Below are 24,641 nucleotides of genomic sequence, written 5' to 3'. Positions count from 1 at the left end.
CAATTGAAAAGAAGATACTTCAGCCTACTCTCCATTATCCTTTTCAACAGTAATGAAATCAGGAAACATATACCTGTTTGGTACAGTGAAACTCTACCAATGGAGTAATAAAATCTCCTGTAAAAGTCTTTTTGTATATTGAATCCCAGAACCCCACTCCAGTGCTGTATGAAATGGAGAACAAAATAATCAAAGCACTATTTCCTATAATAATTTTGGCAGTGTTCAGGTGAGTAAATTCTTTATTTTTTCATTTACTTATGATTGTAGTTTTGAATATTGAATGTCTAACAATTGCACAGTTTAGTATGTCTCTTCCGTACATAACTGCAAATGTTATAAAGAAAAGGCATTCCAGGGAAGACAGTGACCTTTAAGTGGAAAATGATTACTGTATAACTCTTCTTAAAGATGTTAGAAAATCAAATATGGCAGCCCTGCCAGATAGTCAAGTACTTCAGTGTTACCAGGAGATCAAATGAAAAAGTGCTTTACTCACAAACATTTTCCAGTCATGCATATAGCCTCTGCCATGCTTTTAACTGTTTACACTAGTAGATTACCACCCACCCAGGACACAATTTACCTAGGCTTGATTTGAAGGCTACTTCCTTACCTCCCAAATTACAGTCTACAGGAGAGTCAGCACCAAAGAAGTACTTTACTTATTAAGCCAGCTAGAGAGCAACACAGACTAGGATCACTCTTGTCAGCTCCATGAATAAAGAATGGTGCTAGTTTGTGTCTGCTTTCGCTAGGGGAGTCTGATCCTGAAAGAAGAGGAAAGAAGAGTTGCTGGAAAGAAAAACCAAAGAAACGAAGACATAGATAGAGGAGACCAGCAAATGCAGGGAAAATTATCAGAGAAAGAGACCTATAGAAAGGAAGATTGAAGGACTGGACACTAGGTAAAAAAAGAAGAAAGAAAACACAAAGTGGTGGTCTAAATAAGCCATATGGTTTTCCACTAAAAATTGTCTTAATCACCAAAATTTGTCTTATTAACTCCCTACTATGCAACTTAAAACAAGTGTTCACCTCTGTTACCTAATTTAAAAATAGAATGTCTTTTGGAACATGGAAAAGAGCTACGTGTAAACAAAAGTATCCAGTAAGAAAGTGATATTCAAAAAGATGGCATTTTCTTCACCATTTCTACTGTCCACTGGGACACTTTCAAGTGGAAATGACTTCCTTGTGAAAACAGAGGATATACACACTTTTCATAAAGGGTTTAACTTCTTTCAAGATCATTTAATTTTTATTTCCTCTTCTCCCCCTTCCTTCAAGATTAGTTTACTTGCCATTTCCTCATCTTCTGCTAGGACCAAGTCATAATCACTGAGCGCTACACAAAAGATTATTGCTGTAACTCCCTCAAAGCAATGAATCCACTTCTTCCGCTCTGATCTCTGGCCTCCCACATCAAACATTCTGCAAAATATAAAAATAAGATAGCGTTAAAATGTCAGCCTTCTGAATACTATACACAAAATTGAAGAGCAGACTGTACTAGTCTGATCACACAATTTTATGGTGAAAGGATATTGAAGTTTTAGAGTAATAGCCTAGCGTTGAATATTAATTTTAATAAAGCCTTAAAAATCTCTTCAGTACAATAATTTGCATTACATTCTAGCAAAAATTACTTTGAAATTAAAGCAAATAAAATGCTCTGCAGAAGTAAACATGATCTGAACTACAGAGTTTCTCTGCAACGGTTTATGGCTGCAAGATGTCAAAACACACTGCAAAATATGCACCTGGATTTAGTTTTATTATACATGTACTTGAATGAAGAGCTTTTCAACTTATTTGGCTTAGTGAAAAAAAATGCTAGCACTAAAAATACAACAGACCATGAAAAAATAATTTTCTTTGACAAATACTCTTTGAGCTAGGGTGCAAAATCCTGTACATTCAGGAGCACAGAGTAATTTATGTGTTTCACTGCTTTGAGGGGAAGTTTTATAAAACACTTGGATTATACTCTGAAAATTGAGTAAAAGTTACATTTCCATTTTTTATTTTCACAGTTTCAACATTTCTAAATCCAAGTCACATGGTTTATCACTCAAACTATAATTTTTCTAAACTTTCAGCTTTTCAAATTCAGCCTAGAAATCATGTTGGGTTTTGACTCGTGCACAGACATACAGCTGGGGTTTGGCAAACACATCAGTTGCTAATGTTTAAAACAGAAAAATCCAGTTCTCTTTCCTATAGCTGATCGGGTTGATCATTAAAGAACTCTAATATATAAGTTGAGGTAAGCATTTCAGTACCCAAGAGATGTTTGAGATGTTTTAGTCAGCGTGGATTCCTCTATTGGTGTGCATGAGATCTGAGTTTTTGAATAGGGCCTCCTGATACCACTGTACAAGGCATAAAGGGCAAAGTGGCCATAACTCTCCCTCAGTTTCCTCACAATTCAAAGCTTGTGTTAGCCGAGGACTCCTAAAAGCAATCTGAAGTTGCAGCTCAGGCGGGATCTTGGGCTCTGAAGCCTAGAGTGGAGTGGACTTCAAAGCCCAAATTGCAACTTCAAAGCACTATCTACATAGCTATTTTTAGACCACTAGTGCAAGCCCCACTACCTAAGTCTATTGACCTAGTATGGAAGGCTCTGGATGCCGTGGACTGTGTAAACATGCTTTAAAGCAGAGGTTCTCAACCTTTTGCTTTCTGAGGCACCCCCAACATACTATAAAAACTCCACAACCCACCTGTGCACAATACTGGTTTTCTGCATATAAAAGCCAGGGCCAGCATTAGGGGGTAGCAAGCAGGGCAACTGCCTGTGGCTCCATGCCACAGGGGCCCCTACGAAGCTACATTGCTCAGGCTTCAGTTTCAGCCCCAGGTGGCAGGGCTCAAGGACCTGGGCCTCAGCCCGATGCGGTAGGGCTTCTGCTTTCTGCCCTGGGCCCCAGCGAGTCTAATGCTGGCACTGCTTGGAGGGCCCCAACAAACCTGCTCATGGCCCCCTGGGGAGCACAGGGTCCCATAGTTAAGAACCACTGCTCTAAAGGTCCTGAAAGTATTCAGCACTGCAATTTAAATATTCATCATTACAATTTAATCTTTACTTTGGAAATTGTCTTTGCCATGTTTGATATACATGGAGTTATTTGCACCAAAACAAAGCTTCACAATCAAGTCTGCTGAGAAATTATAAAAGACCTATCAAAAACTGCACAGAAAGAAAATAGATTTGCTGTATTTCTGCAAAATTAAAATTTAAAAGGTTTTAAGCAGATACGATAAGTAAAATCCAAAAAGAACCAGCTTAACTTCTGAGAGACAGCTTATCAAAATGGGATAAAAAACTTGTTGCTACTATTTTAGATTTATTCAGTACTGAGAAGCATGTTAGGTGCTTTATAGACAACGAAGAAATGTTGCCCTACCTCAGAGAACTTTTTTTTAAATATATAAATGACAAAAACAGGAGGGATAGAAGGATAAAGTGTACGATAAGCTAGAAGTCTACAATGTTATGTGGTTATTTTAATTATTTATGAACTCTGATATATTAAAATATGTCTCTCTTCAAAACTTGTCCCTGTCCATTTGCATCTAAAAAAATTCTGCTCAGAAGCAAGTTATTTTTACTGATTCCTCATGTCTATAAATCCACTACTGCTTGCTTTAAAAAACAAACAAAAAAACCCTAAAATCCTAATGACTTCCAGCACTCCTGTTTAATTACTACAGTTTAACCCTTGTGGTGCTCTGCCCACAAACTCTAAATATTATGGAGTTCTAGCCTTTTTTAAAAAAGGAAGCAATCAGGCAACCAACTAGGCACAGCCTAATTGGATGACACACTTACATGCAAAGTAAAGGTCAAGAAAAGTTAAAAAATCTACAAAAAGTATGAGTAAGTAATCTAACAAGATGTCAGAAATTTGACAGCCAGATCTTCATCTTCCTGAGGAACAAACAGAACTAATAACTGGGGGTCAATAACTCACAATTTGTATTATTGTCACTCCCAGAGGTTTCAAACTCCCTGGCTTTGCTAATCACTCTACACCTGAAGCGAGATTTCAATAGTGTGGCTTTTTTAATTTTACCAAAGTAAATTTCACAAAGAATTCGGAGACAGAGGGTAGAGGATTCATTTCCATCTGCCGCAACAGCTACATTTTTTCATGGTTGAAGAAAAATAATTCAATATACTTAAAACCTTCTAAAGTACAGAAATGAAATAAATTTCCAATGTAGTAAAGTCTTAAAACTTGGATTTGTCAAATCATACCATGCATTTCTATCAATATAAATACTGAAGGGTTTTTTGTTTTTTTTGTTTTTTTAAAGTGGGAACAGACACAACGGATTAGATATTTAGAATAGAATTGCAGCTGGTGCACAAGAATCACAATTACCTAGCAAATATATTTTTGTAACAAATGCTACTCTATAGTGAATCAATACTACTAAATTTGTTGCTCTTCTCATACAAGCCAATTCAATGTACATAAAGCAAGAAAAACACTTCTCTCCAGTTCCAAAACAACTTATAAGCTTAAAGCAGACTGAAGGAATAATCTATGATTTCTTATTCAAAATCCAAAATGGAAACTAAACAGAACATACTATTTTAAGAGGAAAGTCAATTTAAAAACAACCCCCCCACACTTCTGCCAACATATTGTATCTACTACTGCTTCAATTAATACCTAAGATCACATAGCAGATTTATTTATTTCATTACACTTTACTGTTTGCCTTTGACGGTAGTTTAGTCAGTTTGTTTCCTCTTCAGAGTCAGGTAGCTAGTCATATTTCCCCCTTGTTTGTGTGAGCCTTTCATACAGCAACAGAGGAGAGAAAAACTTTAAAAAAGTGTGACTGTAAAACCACAAGAGTTTACAGTCTGGAATTAGGGGCAAGCTTAGTAATCTACTTGTAAAACAAAATCTAAACTCTTTAAAAAATGTAAGTTAAAATTGATCTAAGAACCCTCCCACAGACTTTAAATGAAAAGTTACAACGCTTTGGTAAACCATCCAATTAATAAGATTTGCATGTGACCTTAGCAAAGTCGCAAACATCCAGACCAATTCAAAATTGATGTTCAAGGTCTATTTCTGCCTTCAGATATACATAGAATAACTTCCACTGAATTCAGGGAAGTTGCAATCGTTTATCCAAGGACAAAATTGTTAGTGATAGGTCACTAATAAACAGCATCCTCATTTTCAAAAGACTGGCTGGCCTAGCAAGGATTAAAAAAATGTTTGTCAGGTACAGCTAGACTCCATTCTGGATTTGACCATTTCTTTCCGCCCGCATTTACACTGGAAGGAAGCCACATATTCCTACTAAGGTATGTTTGTATGTCAGCAAGAAGTGAAGCAGATGGAGCAGCCAAAGTGCCTATTTATTTGTATTACCATAGGAGCCTTAGTGCAGCAAAAGCAGCCAGTTTCTTCAAAGAGCAGCAGAAGCTTCGCAAGACTTGGGGTTGGGAAGAGAAAAGGGAGGGGAGAGGGGGAAAGAGGTATATTTGGCTCTTCCCTCAATCCACCTAAAGAATATGGGAGGGAAAAGGAAAGAAGGGAAAGAGAAACACATCAAAGCCAGGTGAGAAAATTCAAGGGGCATCTGTGTCCCCTCATAAGAACAGATTCATTAAAGCAAGAAGTGATTATTTTAACCATCTAATCTGACCAAGCCAAGAATTTCATCCAGAAATTCCTCCACGTCAATACCCTGTGTTTGAGCTGAAGTATCTTATTTTACAAAGACATCTAGTTTTGACTTAAGACTTCAGGTGATGGCGAAGCCACAACCTTTGATAAGCTGTTCTAATAGTTAAGTACCCAAACTTAAAAATGTGTGGTTTATCTCTAGCCTGAATTAATCTATTTTAGGTCTCTGGTCTTGTCTGCTAGAATAAAGAGCCCTTTACAGGTACTAACAAGTGATCAAGTCACCTCTTAACCTGCCCTTTGATAAATTAAATAGACTGAGCTTCCTAAATCTTTCACTGAATGGTGAGTTTTCCAGACCTTGACTCATTTTTGCAGCTCTTTTCTGAACCCTTTCCAATTTTTTAACATCCTTTTTGAAGTGTGAACACCAGAACAGGACACACATTCCAATAATGATTTCACCAATGCTGTTTAGCGGTAATACTACCTGTCTATTCCTGCTCAACGTTTCCCAGCTTATACATCTAGGTACCCACCACGGCCCTTAAATACTCTTCAGAATCACTGCTTTTGAGGATACAGTTTGCCATAGGGGTAAGATCCAGGCTCTGGTCTGACATTCTCTCAGCTTTCATGCAGGTCACTAACTGGCATGGGCTTGTGGCACGTTTGTTTGAAGCCGTGGGACCGAGGCATGCGCCAGTGTCCCAGGAGGACTAGTCCTGCAGGGCAGGAACCTACTAAGGGCTTGTCTACACTGGCAATTAACAACGTTGCAACTTTCTCACTAAGGGGTGTGAAAAAAACACCCACGAGTGCAGCAAGTTGCAGCGTTATAAAGCGCCAGTGTACACAGTGCCCCAAGTGCTGAAAGCCACACTCCAATCACTGGGAGTTACGCCCCTTGTAGAGGTGGCTTTTTTAGAGCGCTGGGGGAGCTCTCTCCCAGTGTTGTGCCGTGACCACACAAGACCCGTTAAAGCGCTGCCACGGCAGTGCTTTAGTGTTGCCAGTGTAGGCTAGCCCTAAATGATTTAACTACTTGTTAATTTATTCTAATCCTAACTATTTACATGCCATTTAAAAATCTATTTACAGGATAAAGAAAATCACTCAGAAGAATCACTTGCAAAGCAAGAGAAACAGTGTTCCAGCAACCGTCACAGTCGGTAAAAAGGAACTGAAGGGGTGACAGGACGTCACATACCTATATACTGCAGTATGAAGGTGCCACTCCAGAGGGCACCAGAGTCAAGCCGACGGATACTACTAGGGGAAAAACTTCTGGTAATGGTGCAGTCACACCTACATTGGAATAGACATGGGCAAGCACTCAAAGAACTCCAGTTACTATAAGGTAAATAACCTTCATTTCTTCGAGTGCTGGTCCCTATGGGTATTTGCTATGGGTGACTTCCTGTGATGCTTCCCAGGGTTGTGAGGCACCTCGCTACCACCTGCCCTTAGTGTGAGGAAACCCTGTCTGTGCCTGCCAGAGTCAGTTCCCCAAGTGTACTGATCTAGGCAACACACACACTCCTCCCTAGATCTATGCAGAAACTATTCTCTCTCTACAGGTTTGCCAAAGGCACACACCAACCCCCAAACTTCTCCCCAGAGTGTCCAGCCCATTCCACTGGACACTCACAATATTCACAGATCTGCTGCTGCCAAAGAAACAGTATTGCCCCCAGCTTACAGATGCACCTCAGATCATCTCTGTGCTTAACCTTTACAAATATTTACAGAAAATTCAAATAAAAGTTTATTTAACAAAGAATAGCAATTCAAGTGATAGCAAACAGAAATATTGGAAACATGGTTCTATACAAAATAAAATAACGTACATTTTAGAGCTAGAGTTAATTAACAAAATAGTCTCATGCCTAGCAGAGTAGTACTTAGCAGTGCTTTACCTGATACCTCTTTTCATGAGGCACAACACTGTCAGCTTGATGGAGTCTAAATTAGCTGTTACCACTCAAGAAACAGATCCTGGAGTCATTGTGGATAGTTCTCTGAAAACATCCACTCAACGTGCAGTGGCAGTCAAAAAGGCGAACGTAATGTTGGGAATCATTAAGAAAGGGATAGAAATAAGAAAATATATTGCCTCTATATAAGTCCATGGTATATCTACATCTTAAACACTGTATGCAGATGTGGTCGCACCATTTCAAAAAAGATATATTGGAACTGGAAAAGGTTCAGAAAAGGACAACAAAAATGGGGTATGGAATGGCTTCCATATGAGGAGAGATTAATAAGACTGGGACTTTTCAGCTTGAAAGAGAGACGACTGGGTGTGGGGGATATGACAGAGGTCTATAAAATCATGACTGGTGTGGAGAAAGTAAATAAGGAGGCGTTATTTACTCTGTCTCATAACACAAGAACTAGGGGTCACCAAGTGAAATTAATAGGCAGCAGGTTTCAAAAAAGAACCAGATAAATTCATGGAGGATAGGTCCATCAGTGGCTATTAGCCAGGATGGGCAGGGATAGTGTCTCTAGCCTCTGTTTGCCAGAAACTGGGAATGGGAGACAGTGGATGGATCACTTAATGATTACCGTTCTGTTTACTCCCTTTGGGGCACCTGGCATTGGCCACTGTTGGTAGATGGAACACTGGGCTAGATGGACCTTTGGTCTGACCCAGTATGGCCTGATGTTAGCTTGCCTCCTCAGTCAAGGATCCATCCTTAGAGGCAGGGGTACCTGCCGCCAAATTGCCACCGAAACCGCAGGAATGATGGACCTCCCTCAGAAATGCCGCTGAAGGCAGCCTGACTGCCGCCCTCATGGCAACCAGCAGGCTGCCCTCCGCGGCTTGCCGCCCCAGGCACACACTTGGTGTGCTGGTGCCTGGAGCCGCCCCTGCTTAGAGGTTTTTAAGGCCTGGCTTGACAAAGCCCAGCCTGGGATGATTTAGTTGAGGGTGGCCTGCTTTGAATAGGTGGTTGGACTAGATGACCTCCTGAGGTCTCTTCCAACCCTATTCTTTTATGATTCTATGAGCCAGAGTGTCTCTTGGTACCCCTAGACACAAATGTCAAGACAATCATTTATCTTTACTCAAACAGGACATCCCCTGCTTACTGTTTCTTCTTGGCTTTCCTCTTATTGATTTCACAATCTCTTGATTATGCAAACAGGCATACACTGTGAGGCAGACAATACCTAATACACATATGACTAGACAGGGAGATAAGCATCTGTTACCACCTGTCTAAAAAAAAGTGTTACTAACCTTTCTGGAACTACTGTTCTTCGAGATGTGTTGCATTTGCCCATTCTGCATTAGGTGTGTGATTGCTGTGAAGTCACCAGAAATTTTTCCCTCAGTGATCCCCACTGAGTCAGCTCTAGCGTTCTCTGGTGTTGCGTGCTCATGTGCCGGTATAAGAGGCCCAGCCAACCCTGCACCCTCTCAGTTCCTTTTTTGCCAGCCAACTCTGACAGAGGGTCAGGGGGTCGTGGAATGGACATAGAATCATAGAAGATTAGGGTTGGAAGAGATCTCAGGAGGTCAACTCCCTGCTCAGAGGAGGACCATATGCAACACATCTCTAAGAGCAAGTTATGGAAAGGTTAGGAACTGTTTTTCTTCAAGTGCTTGCATATGTCCATTCCACGTTAGGTGACTCCCAAGCAGTACCATAGCAGGTGGGACTGGAGTTCATGGACACGCTGACCGCAACACAGCTCAACCAAACCTGGAGTCATCTCTAGCTTGCTGGGTGATGGCATAGTGGCAAGAAAACGTATGTACCAATGACCAAGTCACCGTTCTGCAGATGTCCTGGATTGGCACCTGGGCCAAGAATGCTGCTGAGGAAGCTTGCGTCCTTTTAGAATGGGCCATCACTATAGCCAATGGTGGAAACTCTGCCTGCTCATAGCATCGGTGAATGCATGATGTGTTCAAGGATGAGATCCTCTGAGCCGAAATAGGAAGGCCTTTCATCCTGTCCGCTACTACCACAAAGAGCTGTGTGGATCTACGGAACTTTTTGTCCTCTCAGTGTAGAATGCCAGGGTACATCTAACGTCCGGTGTGCAGAGATGTTGCTCCTCCCTGTTCGTGTGCAGTTTTGGGAAGAAAACTAGCAGAAAAGTAGCCTAATTACAGTGAAATTTGCAAATCACCTTTGGGAGGAATGCAGGGTGAGGGCAAAGCTGTCCCTTGTCCTTAAAGACAACTGTACAGGGCCCTGATCTCCTGGCTAAAGGGACAGCCACCAAAAAGGCCATCTTCCAGGAAAAGTTTGACAAGGGGCATGTTGCCAGCAGCTTGAACAGGAGGCCCATGAGTTTTGACAAAACCAGATTTAGGACCCACAGGAGAATGGGCTCCCAAATCTGAAGGTATAGTCTTTCCAGGCTCTTGAGAAAATGAACAGTCATCTCAAGTGAGAAAACTGATCTGCCATCCACCGGGGTGTGGAATACAGAAATCGCTGCCAGGTGCACTTTAACTGATGAAATTACCAGACCTTGTTGTTTCAGATGTAACAAATACTCCAGAATAGCCTGCAGAGATGACCATGTGGGTGAGACCCCTTGCTGGGAAGAGCAAATGGAAAAACGCTTCCATTTGGCGAGGCATGTAGCTCTGGTAGAGAGCTTCCTGCAACCTAGCAGAATCTGGCAGACTTGCTCCAAACAGGCCAGCTCCTCAGGATTTAGCCATAGAGCTTCCAAGCTGCCAGGTGAAGGATATTGAGATTTGGATGGAGCATTCGACTGTGGTCCTGCTATATCAGGTCTGGGAGGAGAGAGCGGCATCAGAGTTGCTACTAAAAGGCCCAACAGCATGGTGAACCAGTTTTCGCAGGGCTAGGCTGCACCTACAAGAATGACTCGCTCTCTGTCTTGCTTGATCTTCAGTAGGACTTCGTGCACTAGAAGAATGGGGGAAAGGCATAGAATAAGTGTCCAGTCCAAGAGAGCAGGAAAGCGTCCATCAGTGAGCCCTGGCTGTGGCCTCACAGGAAGCAGTATGGGTGACATTTCCTGTTCTGCCTAGTTGAAAACAGGTCTACCTGGGGAGTCCCCCACTGATGGAAAATGATCTTTACTAGGTCAGAGCAAAAGGGACCACTCATGGTGATTGGAGAAAACTGCTAAGGTAATCTGCCAGCTTGTTCCTGGCTCTCGGAAGGTGAGAAGCTTTGAGATGGATTGAGTGTGTTATGCAGAACTCCCACAAGCAATTAGTTTCCTGACATTGGCGGGGGTGGTGGTGGTGAGCTCCTCCCTGCTTGTTGAGGTTGAACATGGCTTCCATACAGTCAGTGAGCACTAGCACATTCTTGTTCATGATGTGGGACAACACCTGACAGTCAGGCAGACTGCTCTTAGCACCAACATTTGTATGTAGGAAAGCTCCTCCTGGAACCACAGGCCCTGCATCATGAGGTGCCCTAGGTGAGACCCCCATCCTAGATCCAACACAGAATCCCTCCACCAGTCGAGGGAGGCAAGGACCGGGCAGGAACTGTGAGCACTGAATCCAAGTGATGGCAACTCAGTGAGTACACCAAAGCTAGTCAAACTTGAAGGGATCTGAGGCATCGCCTCGCATGCTGCACTACGTATGTGCACGTGGCCATGCGGCTAACTATTAATGACACCATTGTTTGAAAGTGGGCTTCTGGGAGGAAAGTCCTGTCCTGTGAGAAATCAAGCATTGCTCTGTGACAAATTCTATCCTCTGTACAGGCTTAGCACCTGAAAGGTTGACTGTATGAGGCAGAAACTGGCCTGCACCTGGGCCTGGGACCAGCCTTTGACCAGCTAGTTATTGAGGTTCAGGTAGACTTGTAGCCCTCTTTTTTCAGGAAGGCCAACACTACTGTCATACATTTAGGGCTGGTCTACACTACGGGGGAAAAGCGATCTCAGATACGCAACTTCAGCTATGTGAATAACGTAGCTGAAGTCGAAGTATCTAAGATCGGATTACTCACCGTCCTCATGGTGCGGGATCGATGTCTGCGGCTCCCCATGTAGACTCCGCAACGCCATTCAGGTTGGTGGAGTTCCGGAATCGATATAAGCACATTCGGGGATCGATATATCGTGTCTAGATGAGACGCGATATATCGATCCCCGAGCAATCGATTGCTACCCGCCGATACGGCAGGTAGTGAAGACGTGGCCCTAGTGAAAACCTCAGAGATGCTAAAAGGCTGAACAAGAGAACTATAAATTGGTATTGAGTCTGGTTTACCATGAACCTAAGAAACCTTCTGTGGACATGGAAAATCATGACATGGAAATAAGCATCTCTCAAGTCGAGGATGGTGTACCAGTCCCCCAGATCCAGGGTGCGGATAATGGAGGTCAGGGAGACCAGGTGGAACTTCAGCTTTTTGAGGTAGCCGCTAAGACGGCGCAGGTCTAAAATGAGTCGGAGACCTTCCTTGGCCTTTGGAATTAGGAAATACTGGAGTAAAACCCCTTCCCTCTTAAGTCACGAAGAACCTCTCTGGCTTCCACTCAGAGGAAGGCTTGCATCTCCTGAGCCAGAAGTTGCTCATGAGAAGGAAAGCATGTGGGAGGTGGTGGTAGAAATAAATGTAAGCATATAACCCCTTTCCACAGAACTCAGCACACAGTGGTCCAAGGTGATAAGAGACCATGCCATGTTGAAGGGGGGCAGGTGGTTCGAAAACTAAAGGTGGACATGATCTAGTGGCATGGGAACTAGTATAATGCCCTAAGGAATCCCATCAAAAGTTCTGTTCGGCTGGCCCCCACCTGGGAGCTCAGGTAGGGATGCTGAGGCGGATGGGGGCAGCTGCCTGCATCTAAAACCCCTGCTTCATTTCTTCTGCAGGTCCTGATGGCAGGATGGAGCTCAGAAACAGGTGGAGTGCTGGGGCCTGAAGCGTTTTCTCAAAAGAACCTGGGCATAAAGACCTAGGGACTTGAGGGTGGCTGTGGAGTCTTTCAGACCATGGAGCTTTGCATCTGTTTGCTCTGAGAACAGCAAAGCATCTTCAGATAGAAAGGCTGAATGGACTGCTGGACCTCCATTGGCACTCCTGAGGAGTGGAGCCAAGAGCATCTGCTTATGATCACCGCAAAAGTCATGGATCTAGCCGCCAAGTCTTTTGCGTCGAGGGGAACCTGCAGGGAAGTCTTGGCTACAGACTTACACTCCTCTACCAGAGCAGAGAACTCCTGGGGAATTGAGTCCTTTAATTTTAACATCTAGTCCCAGATGTTAAAGTCATACCTCCCCAGCAACACCTGCTGGTTCAAGCTGCAGACCTCCATAGAATAAACCTTTGTACCAAAAAGGTCTAGTCTTTGAGTATTTCACTTCGGGGGTTGCTGCTTGTCGCCTTTGTCTCTCTCTCTTGTTGACCGCCAAGACCACCAAGGACCTGGGAGGGGGATGGGAGTATAAATAATCATACTCTTGAGTGGGAACAAAATACTTCTTTTCGGCTCTGAGGTGGGAGGCAGGAAGGATGGGGTTTGCCACAGGGCTCCTGGTCCCGTGATGGCCTCACTGAAAGGGAATGCTTCCTTCAGTGGGGCTGCCGCCCTAAAAGTATCAGCCAGGTTGTGGGAGGACTATCTATCTCCACTTTCAGCCTAAGGTTCGAGACCACTCTTTTCAACAGCTCCTGCTGAGCTTTGAAGTCACAGTGGAGAGGTGACATGCCCACCTGACACTGCCTCATCCAGGGAGGATTAGGAGGACACCTACACCAGCAGGGGGTGGTCCTCTTCTCTTTCTGCACCGATCTGATCCTGAGGGTCTAGGTTCTGAGACTAATACTAGGCTTGGTACTGAAGTCCAGATCGGGTGTTGCTTGATGGGATGGAAGTGCTTTCCTCTCTGAGACCACTAAGCATGAGTGCCTGGAGTTAGGGGAAAATCCCCTGGGTTCAAAAATGGCTATTGCATCTACATAGGCCAGTGCCCACTGTGCCAAGCACTTAGGGGTAGCCCTACACCTGGATCCACAACCTGATAAGGCTGACTGGGGTGGTACTGGGGAAAGTTCCTTGGCTGGGAATACAATTCCACTTCTGAGTCAGATGAGTCTTCCTCCAGGGCCCACAGAGCAGCAGTACCATTCGGTGCCAGGGAACAGTGCTGAGCTGGGGAGACCTGAATAGAAAACAGCAGAGAGAGTTTCCCTCTTGACGGTACCAAACATGAGCTTGGTGCAACATGCTGCCTTCTGCTCACTGGCACAGACATCATTGATTCTTGTACTGCCGGCAACAGTGGTACTGAAAGTACCAGCAATTCTCTGGCTGCAACAAACGCCTCCAGGGTTGATGGCACCACAACTCTGCTGGTGCCACAATGTCCCTCCAGTGCCGAAGGTTGATCCGAGACCAGACTCAACAGAGCCTGCGTAAGGACAGAGTCAATGAGCCCTCGGAGTAGGGGCAGAGGAGTGGGCACACTCAGGTCACACTCCGCTGTGCTCTCCATACTTGGCTTTCTTCAGAGTTGGGGAACACCCTCTCTCAGCCACCTGCCTATGTTTTTTCTTTGGCATAGGTGATGGGAAATGGTGCCAAGAGACTCTCTCAGTGGGAGAAGCACTCCGCACCAACACCAAAGTACTCAGTGCCAAGTCGACCAGCTCAGCTTCAACAAGGGTCAGCACGCCGCCTACACCAAGATCTTTTGGCCACAGCATCACACTGGAGCTCAAGTTCAGCTGATTATCCACCACCAGCACCAAATCTTTTTCAGAGAGTCTCTGCTTTCCAGGAAAGAGTCCCCCATCCTGTAATTGTGGCCTATATTCTTTGTTTACATTCAGCCTCATTAAAATGCACAGTTTGCTTGTGCCCAGTTTACCAAGCGATCCCAATTGCTTTGAGTGACATGTCTTCTTCATTATTTACCACTCTTCCAATTTTTGTGTCATTTGCAAACGATCAGTGCTGAGTTTATGTTTTCTTCCAGGTCACTGATAAAGAATGGTAAATAGTGTAGGGATAAGAACCGATTCCTTCAGGACCCCACTGGAAAGAGACCCACTCGAGACAATTCCCGATTTACAATTACAGTTTGAGACCTATCAGTTAGCCCATTTTAAATCCATTTAATCTATGCCATGTTAATTTTATATTGCTCTAATTATTTAATCAAAATATAGTGCAGAACCAAGTCTCACACTTGGCCTAAGCCTATTACATCAACACTATTACTTTCATCAACTAAACTTGTAATCTCATGGAAACAGATATCAAGTTTGACAGGATCTATTTGCCATAAACCCATGATTTACATACTACACAGACAGTAGGTATAACTCTTCCACTGTATCCTTTTCATGCACTTGCTTTGCTGAGAGAAGTGGAGGAGATTCCAGAATGTTTAGTTTCAAAACACCTAATGCAAAGAGAGAACATCTCTTACTAAGACTTAATGCAGAGACGGCTGCTCCTTAGAAGTTTCCTGAACTCTCTCTACAAAAGTCTCATTTTGTCTTCATGGAGAAAAAAACAGATTTGAAAAAGTAGTCAGTAAATAAAGCATCATGTTGCAAACTTGAACAGAAATCAGCACTGAGCTTTACTAGAAAAGATATTTTTGTGGTTTCACTTCACAAATAGCAAATGTTCATAGTCCATCAGCTCTTCAACCGATTTTTCAGTAGAAGAAAAGCTGATTTTTCAATCACTAGTTCTTCAACATTACACAAAAGGGATTATTTGAAAGAAGTTTATATGTGCACATTATTCATGTAAACATGTAAGCTTACACAGGAATTAAATAGGCTTTCCTGGTGCTGCAACTCAATGTTAAATATGCCTCCACGAAGTTGTGTTATTTCATTGCACTTGGTCTCACTATGAAAGTCATTTCCCCAATCCCTTCTCTTCCCGCTGACACCCCCTCGTCTCTGAAAATAGTTCCAGATGCCAAGAAATAAGTTGTGACAAAAATAAGTCAAAGTTGTTAATCAACATTTAAAACTTTGAATAAAACATATCACAGGGTTATGTGTACAGCTTGAATACTCACTTAAAATGAAGATCTTTGAAAGTAAAATGAGTTTCCACTATTCCTGTAGTTTTCACTCTAGTCCTAAGAACATCCTGTTGAGTCGGGATGTAACTGGTTTGAGCTATCCTGTCCAAATCATTCAAGTAACTAAAGATAAAATAAACACCGCTTTTAATTATTTTTAAAAAGATAAGAGATTTGCACAGATAAAAGGTATTTTATCAGTTATAAAAGTTAACATATCTAAATCCTCACATCTATTCAGCACATTCAGTTTAGTGTTCATCTTAGACATAAGCAGGGACAGTATTCTTTGGGGTAAAACAGAGAACCTGCATACTACATTCATGTATTACAGGTTATTTACCAGTTTAAAAATAGAATTTTAAAAAAAAAGTTTGGCAAGCCTTTACTAGGAAAAAAAATTAAGCAATTCATTCCATCTTAAATAATTCTTCCTTCTAAGTCTCAGAACACGTGTGGTTTTCTTCCAGTTGGTGCAAGCAATTATAAAGCAGGAAAACATGTAAACAGAGAATACATTTTATTATCTTTACACCTGTCTACAGAATTAAAGTATTGTAATATGCTGTCCCTTAATGGGAATTATTAAATGTATGAAGAATGTTCTAGCCAAAATACTGAATCAACAGATGTTCATGTGACTTAATGCTCTATGATTCTGTTTATTGACTAGGTGGCTGGTTTGGCACACTGTAACACAGTAACTTTCCTTCTAGTCAGATAGTCTTGAAAACAAAGCCTTGTGTTTTACTTTCTGAAACTCTTGAGATGCATGCCATCAGTTCAGTTCTTTTAATACAGTACATGTGTGATTTTTATTTGCATTCACTCTGAAAAGGAACAGAAAAAAGAAACGGCTACCTATATGATCAGAAATCATCAACTTCAGGGATATAATTAGGGGTGTTCAGTAAACTATGCTGTCATTATAAAATTGCAGGAAAGAGAAGAGAAGGTTACTGTAGGTTCTCCGAGATGTGTGCTCCCTATATGTAATCCACTGAGGGTTATACACATGCACTGGAGCTTTTCAAAGTAATATTGCTCGATGGTCCACAGAGGCACCTTTTATTGCCTTGTGGTTTCGATTGATTGTATTAGTACCGATTGTATTCCACTGAGGGTGATTGACAAGAAGGTGCAAGGAAGATGATGGAACCGTAGAACGGAGGACCACTGCACCGAATGAGGCATCCGTCGCAGCATCATGTACTAGAGGATAGCGAGAGGAAAAGGTGTGTACTGAACTCCATGTGGCTGCCTTACATATGTTCGCAAGGGATCTATCATGGAGCATGGCTCTGGTTGATGCTTGTGCTCTTGTAGAATGGGCTTGTATCCCATCTGGTGGGGAGTTCCCTGACAATTGATAGTGACACTTAATAAACTCTGAGACCCACTGAGAGATTCTCTGGGTGGAAATGGTGTGTCCTTTAATTCTCTCAGCTATGGCAACAAATAGCCTGGGAGACTTCAGGAACGGCTTCGTCCTTTGTAGATAAAAGGCTATGGCCCTACACACATCAAGGGAATGAAGCCACCATTGCTCATTAGAAGCATGTGGTTTTGGAAAGGAGGTAGGTGGATGTATGGGTTGGATGAGATGGAATTGGGAAACCACTTTTGGCAGAAACTTGGGATGCCGTTACAGTGAGACCTTGTCCTTACCTAATGTGGTGAAATGACGGCTCCCAGTTCACCAACCCTCCTCCCTGAAGTAATAGCAACAAGGAATGTTACCTTCATGGACAGGAGAGAGAGAGAGCGAGCACGCGTGTGAGGGCTTGATGCCAGCGGTTCAAAGGGAGAGTTCATTAAAGAAGTAAGGACTAGGTCGAGGTCCCATCGGGGAGTGATAGGCCAAATTGACAGATATTTACATAAAAGGTCCATCCAGAATCGGACGGTCCAGGGGTGGGTAAAAATCAAATACCCATCTACTGGAGGGTGGAAAGCACTAATGGTGACTACATGCACTCTGACAGAGCTGAGATTGAGTCCTGAGGTTTTCAGGTAGAGGAAATAGTCAAAGCATAGGGATGCCCACAGCTTTGGGGGAAAGACTTTGCCCTTGGGCCCAGGAGGTGAAGCATGTCCATTTGGCCTAGCAGGATCACCTTGTGGAGTCCTTTTGGTTACTGGAGAAGAGGTCTTGCACTGCCAATGAGCATTCTTGTGCTAATGGAGGTGTCCATTCAAAATCTATGCTGGTAAGTGTAGCTTCCATGGATCTCAATGCCTGAGTCTGCCATTGTTTTGTCAGCAGTTCCAGAAATGTCCAGAGTTGGAGAGGAGGTTGTTTCAACATGTGGAGAAGAGGGAACCAGAACTGATGACACCAAAATGGAGAGATCAGAATGGCTGTTGTGCTGTCCTGACGGAGTTTGTGGAGGATACCGTGGGGGGGGGAGGGAATAAAAGGAGGGGGGACACCATATAGTGTCTAGTTTGACCAATCGATGACCAGAGCGTTGATCAGTGAGTGAGCACCGAGTCTTCTCCTGTAGCAATACTGGGTGCACTTGGTGCTGGTGCAAAAAGGTCTCTGATTGGTGTACCCAGCGACCAAAGTTGTCTGTGATTATCGTTTCGTGCAACTCCTATTTGTGGTTGGTTGCAAAGGTCTTGCTGAATCTGTGATCATATTCTGGGTGCCAGGTAGGTAGGCTGCTGACAAAAGGATATGATGTGCAATGCACCATTCCCAGATGTGAGTTGCCTCCATACACAGCACTGGGGCCATGTGCCACTTTGTTTGTTTATGTAGTATACTGTGGTGGTGGCGTCTGACATGACAAGGATGTGGCAATAGCAGATAGCTGGTAAGAACATGCAACATACTTTGTGTACTGCTCCAAGTTCGAGTATGTTTCTGTGCATCCTGGACTCTCACATGGGTCCAGGTGCCTTGTGTCATGTGATCTCCAATGTAAGTGTCCCAGCCCAGTGGTTCTCAACCAGGGATACACGTACCCCTGGGGTATGCAGAGGTCTTACAGAGGGCACATCCACTCCTCTAGGTATTTGCCTATTTCTACAACAGCTACATAAAAAGCACTAGCAAAATCAACACAAACTAAAATTTCATACAATGACTTGTTTATACTGCTCTATATACAATACACTGAAATGTAAGTACAATATTTATATTCCAATTGATTTATAAGTACATGGTAAAAATGAGAAAGTAAGCAATTTTCAGTAACTGTGCTGTCATACTTGTATTTTTATATCTGATTTTGTAAGCAAGTTGTTTTTAAGTGAAGTGAAACCTGGGGTACACAAAACAAATTGGACTCCTGAAAAGGGTACAATAGTCTGGAAAGGTTGAGATACACTACACCAGCGTGTGAGTGACACGCCCAATATGAATATCAAGGTTGGCAAGGATGGGAGGAAGGGCATCCCGGAGCAGACTTGTAGCAGGTCTGTCCACCACCAAAAAGAAGAGATGACATTGGGTGGAATGTTAAGTAGGGTGTGCATAGATTGGTGCATTGGAGAATAGATTTTTTGCAGCCACAGCTGTAGACGACAAAGATGCAGGCAGGTGAAGTGTGTGATGTATGTGCACACCGCCATTTGCCCTCAAATGGAAAGTCACGTCTTGGCAGAGACAAAAGAGTTGGAGCTTATCAGGGCTATTTGGTTCAGTAGGCTTTGGAATCTGACCTGTGGCATTTAAGCTCCTGCAGAGATCACATCAATGTGAGCTCCTATGAATTCCAGGGACTGAAGAGGGCACAAAGTTGATTTTTCGACATTGATGCTCACTCTTAGGGAGGAGAGAAATAGAAGAAGCTGGGATATCAATGCTTGAGCTTCCTCTTTGGACCACACTGCCAACAGCCAGTTGTCCCGATAGAGGAAGTAAAGGATTCCATGACATCATAGGTGAGTCGCTACCACAGAGAAAACCTTTGTAAAAACTCATGGGGCAGTGGTGAATCTGAATGGGAGAACCCTGTACTGGAAGTGCCGTTGTCCCACTTTGAACCTCAGGACCATCCGCAAGCACGGCCTCCCCGCAGCTCCCAGTGGACACATTTCACTGCTCTCAGCCATCGGGAGCTGCTGGAAGCAGCGGCCCATCCAACCGTGGGCTGCAGGTTGCCCACCACTGCTCTAGAGTTTTTTAGATAGTGTAAGGAATCATCAGTTTTCTGGTTGAAGAGGTGTGATTCATTGAAGGAAAGGTCCTCAGTAGTGTTCTGCACCTCTCTAGGGAAACCCAAGAAGTGTAACCAGGATTCCTTTCTCATGACAATTCCAGTCACCAATACACACAACATATCCACTGAACCAGCTTCAGCCTGAAGTATGGACTTAGTGACAAACTTGCCTTTCTGTACAATTGCTTGGAATCAAGTACAATTCTAATGAGGTAACTTATCTGCAAATTCCTCCATCCCGCCATAGTTCATGAAGCCATTCTTGGCCATCAGTGCCAAGTTATTAGAGATCTGGAACTGCAGTCCAATTGAGGAGAAGACTGTTCAACCCATGAGGTCAGGTCTCTTACCTTCCCTGTTGTTTGGTCTGCTCTACTGCAGCCTGTATTATCAAGACGTTAGGTGGAGGGTGTGAAAATAAAAGTTCTGGTCATGGGGTTTGGGAGGAGGGGAGAGAGGCGTAGTACCTTTTTGCAGCCCTCTTTGGGGTTGGTACACACATCCAGGATATGCCACACACTGTGTGCTGGCTGAAGAATAGCATTATTGATTGGTAAGGCCACCCTTACTGGTACTAATGTATGCAGAATATCTCGTAACCAGTGCTGACTGTCCCACACCTCTTCCAGTGGGATCTCAAAGACAATGGCTATCTCCATAGGAGGTCTTGAAACTGATGATAGGCATCGGGTAGGGAGGAAGGTGTTGATGACACAGTTGCATCTGGAGATGACGAAGGGAATCTCTCCCGATCCACCAGTACCGTTGGACCTGGCCTGATTGGTGCCTCGTCTAACCCCATTTCTGAACCTCTGCCAGACAAAGGGTGGGACGGTGAAACAGGGGAGTTCTCCTGAGCCTAATGAGACTATTCCAGAGGAATATATTGGGGCCATGAGCTCCAATATGGCCAACCCAGTTGATCCTGCTGCTGTTATGCTTGTGCCCAAGTAGAAAGAAACCAGTTTCTTGGGTAAGTCAAAAGGGGAAACTGGGAGCTATTGGAACCCTCTGGTAGTCGTGTTTCCTCAATGGAAATGGTAGACCATGCTGAATGTCCAGGTTGTCAGATTCAGAGAAGTCGGAGTCTTGCATGAATGCCAGTGCCGATGGAACAGGATGTGTTAGAGGGGTATGGTCAGCAGATGGTAGATATAACGCATGAGATGGAGCTCTCTACAGAGGTGAGTGCATCAGAACAGGGGGGATAGCTCAGTGATTTGAGCATTGGCCTGCTAAACCCAGGGTTGTGAGTTCAATCCTTGAGGGGGCCACCTAAGGATCTGGGGCAAAATCAGTACTTGGTCCTGCTAGTGAAGGCAGGGGGCTGGACTCAATGACCTTTCAAAGTCCCTTCCAGTTCTAGGAGATAGGATATCTCCATTAAAACAAAACAAAAAACATGCAGTGATGTAGCTCCCTCCAGAGTGAACAGTTTGTGAGGGCTAGGAGTGTTTCCGAGTTTTCCCAGAGTCAATAGTATCCAGAACCGGTAAAGGCATCTGGGATGCCACCAGCCAAAGCAGGAGGGGTACACAGATCTGGCACTGGGACCAGCAGATCCAGCAAGTGGTGCAGACTTTTATCACTCAGGCAAAACCACAAGGCAATACAAGAGCAAATATGCAGACCACTGAGCAAAACTACTTTGAAAAGCTTCGGCTCCGGGCGCATGTAGAATATAATAGGGACTATCACTCAAAAAGAAATGACTATTTCCCCAATAAAGCTAGTTACCTAAAAGACTGAAGCCATAGAGACTTTGAGGGATCTTATGAGAAGTAGGAAAATGACCCACAAAAGTGACTTTCCAGTTGTTTTTGTCCTGGATGTGCTTTCTTCAGGCTTATCTTTCCATTAAGTTATTTGCTATCTTGAGTTTCATCCTGTTTGTCCCTATTCTCGATGGCTTGAAGAGTCTAGAAAGTTCAAGCTGTCATTCAGGTGCAGAGCAGATAAAAGCAGGCTGGAGATCTCTCCAGCAGTGTTTTTCAACAACCGATCCGTAGACCAATGCCTGTCCCCGAGATCTCCCTGACACAGTTTAGGAAGGCAACAAGCCAGTCCCTGGTATCAAAAAGTTTGAGAAATACTGATACTATAGTTTCTCAGTGCACTAATGGCATCATGTTTTTGTTCATTATATATGGATTTGAACTGAAAATTAAACCAATCATTTAGCCGGTGTCCTGCTCGGTCTTGGTAATTTATGCTTCAGATATGCTTCAGCCACTCTGCCCCAATCCTTTTCCTTTCTACTGCAAAAAAAACTAGTAACAGCATATTTGAAGAGCAATCAGGAACAGAAGATTTATTAAACTTAGAATCCTTTCAGATAATTCAGAATCATGATTTACACATCACAAGCCTGTAATTGCTTCATCTTAGTACTTTTATCATCCTCCTCCTACCATATTTTCCATCTGTTTTTCCTCTCTTGCTGCAGCATCTAGTCTTAATTAGTTTTAAACTCATTGGGGCAAGAACTATATCTATCTATGCATCTGTACAGTGCCTAGCACAACAAAGACAAATCCTAATTAATACCGTGGTAGCACCCAAAAATACCAACGTAATGGAAGTGAAGCAAAGTTCAATTGACAATGCTGATTCAGAGCCAACAGTCATGAAAGGTTTCCATATACGGAACAAGTAGCCTTGAGACCACAACTCCCTCCACCTCCACTATATGGGCAGAAATAAAACAACTGGCCATATAAAGCACTCGAGAGTACCTGTTAGTTTTTATTTCTTACATTAACTGCTCTGTTACATTAACAGACTTGACCTGTTAATTCCAGCACAACACTTAGGTTCCCCACCCAGCTCCTTTTCTTCGAGTTCAGGCTTCTATTTCAGGACTGCTGCAACTGTCTGATCCCAGAAAAGGACACCTCTATCTAGGTACTTCTAAGACTCTCATCAACATAGTATGAGTTCTACACTTACTAAGCTGCAGAGTCATTAAGCTGGTATTCTCTGGATCTATTGAAACAGGCTTGAACTCCACTATCTTTCCACAATCTCTTGATAACTCCTGCAAGTTCCGTGGTCATAAATCCTTCCTCTGCTGCTCCAGCTAGTACAAAGAGTTGTCGGGCATCATCCTGTAAGAAACATGGAAACAGAAAACTTGAGGGTAAAAAAAAACTAGAGCAGAAATCATAGAATCATAGAAGATTAGGGTTGGAAGTGACCTCGGGAGGTCATCTAGTCCAACTCCCCTGCTCAAAGCAGGGCCAATCCCCAGACAGATTTTTGCCCCAGATATCATTCCTTTAAGTTAATAGAATGACTTAAAAGCATCAGCGCAGTCCACAACAAATGGATGAATTAATAGACTAAGGAAATTAGTATGTCTACACAGCCCATGACAGTGGCCTCCCGACCCAGGCTGGCAGACTAGGTCTCACAGAGCTCATGCTACTGTAACCCATGTGCCTAACAGGGAGATCTCTTTAAGAGATCTATGGGGGTGGGGTAGGAATAAGTTGTGCCTGGGTCCTTATTGCTAGGCAGATGCACAATTAGATCTCCACATTCAGAAGTTTCTGGACTTGGGTGTGGCAGTTTTGGAAATGCTAAATAGGTTCCTTGTTCCTGAACTCAGAATCCATGAAGGCAAGTAGTCAGGGCAGTTACTTTACAAAAGGCCATATGCCCTAGTTTGGGAGAAGCTGTGCTCCTGGAGCAGAAAGCAGACTGTTGTCCCAAACTCTAAAGCATTTTGCAGCAGTTTAAAAAAAAACAAATCTATATACTGAACTAAGTGGTTGATTAATTGTAGCTAACTGAGTTCATTTCAGCAGAGCAGGAGAAAGAGTCTTCATGGATTCCAACAAAATGGAATTCCAACAAAAGATTTCTACAAACATGTGGTGAGATGTTGCTTTTAACTCAGCAGACTATATACATTTTGTGATCAAAGACTAACAGAGACTCAGGTGAACTCAACCTAAGCTTTTGGGAACTCAGTTTCTTTTAACTGGGTTTCTGTGGGGACTGACCTGTTTAGATTTAATTTGTTTTCTTTATTTATGCTTACGTATAAACTGTGAAGATAACATATGTGGATTAGAAAGCAGCCATGTTATGCTGTAAAAAATAAATTATTAACTATGTTTCTTTATCATAAGATTTTATAAAGTTGGTACTTAATTAAGCTTATTCCTTTTGTTCTTTTTGGGACTTGAATGTGGGGAGGTTGACCCTGTAGAATCATTGCTGAAAAATCTTTAGAGACAGAATTCTGGGTCTCTTGCTGCTTTTCTATGGGAGCTGGGTTTTTTTAAGGCACTGGAGAAGGGCAATGAAGTGAACTCGAGCCCACCCAAAGGTTACACTACCACACTAAAAATAGCAGTGTAGACAGTACTTTGAAGTTGCAACTCAGGTTGGAGCTCGGGCTCTGAAGCCCACTCGTGCCTAGGCTTCAAAGCCCAAGCTGGAACAGCTACACATCTATTTTTAGTAGAGTAGCACAAGTCTGAGTCTGTCCATCCAACTGTAGAAAATAAAAGCCTATTATTAATTGAAGTTTTTAATATATTGACTGGTAGTAAATCAAATATTTGCGTGAAGACACTAAATTTTATTGATAAAGAAATTTGTAAGATCTCAACAAGAAAAATAAGTGGAACCAACGTATTTCAATTTGAAGCCAAACTCCAATCCCATTTTAGCCCTCAAAACCAACTGGATACAGTTATATTTACACTCAAATTTTTACAGATACATTTACGTGAATTCTGAATTTGTAGTACACTCTTTCTTAAAGACCTACAA

At 43.0% G+C, this 24,641-nt stretch overlaps 1 protein-coding gene and 1 long non-coding RNA gene across 2 annotated transcripts in view; one reads left to right on the top strand and one right to left on the bottom strand.

Annotated features, from left to right (window-relative positions):
- Positions 1–24,641, bottom strand: part of GNAI1 (G protein subunit alpha i1) — a 59,738-nt gene that overhangs the window by 2,667 nt on the left and 32,430 nt on the right. The window contains exons 4-6 of the mRNA XM_030559459.1: positions 22,806–22,963; positions 15,679–15,807; positions 1,305–1,434 (exon numbers count right to left, since the gene is read on the bottom strand). Of these exons, the coding sequence (XP_030415319.1) occupies positions 1,305–1,434; positions 15,679–15,807; positions 22,806–22,963 (417 nt within the window). The remainder of the gene's footprint in view (positions 1–1,304; positions 1,435–15,678; positions 15,808–22,805; positions 22,964–24,641) is intronic.
- Positions 4–12,875, top strand: LOC115650114. Its single transcript, XR_004000012.1, has 3 exons — positions 4–229; positions 6,762–7,020; positions 12,508–12,875. It is a non-coding gene; the product is annotated as an uncharacterized LOC115650114 (long non-coding RNA).

This window comes from Gopherus evgoodei, chromosome 1, assembly GCF_007399415.2.
Source record: "Gopherus evgoodei ecotype Sinaloan lineage chromosome 1, rGopEvg1_v1.p, whole genome shotgun sequence".
NCBI classification, from domain to species: Eukaryota; Metazoa; Chordata; order Testudines; family Testudinidae; genus Gopherus; species Gopherus evgoodei.
This window is presented reverse-complemented; position numbering and strand designations above follow the sequence as displayed.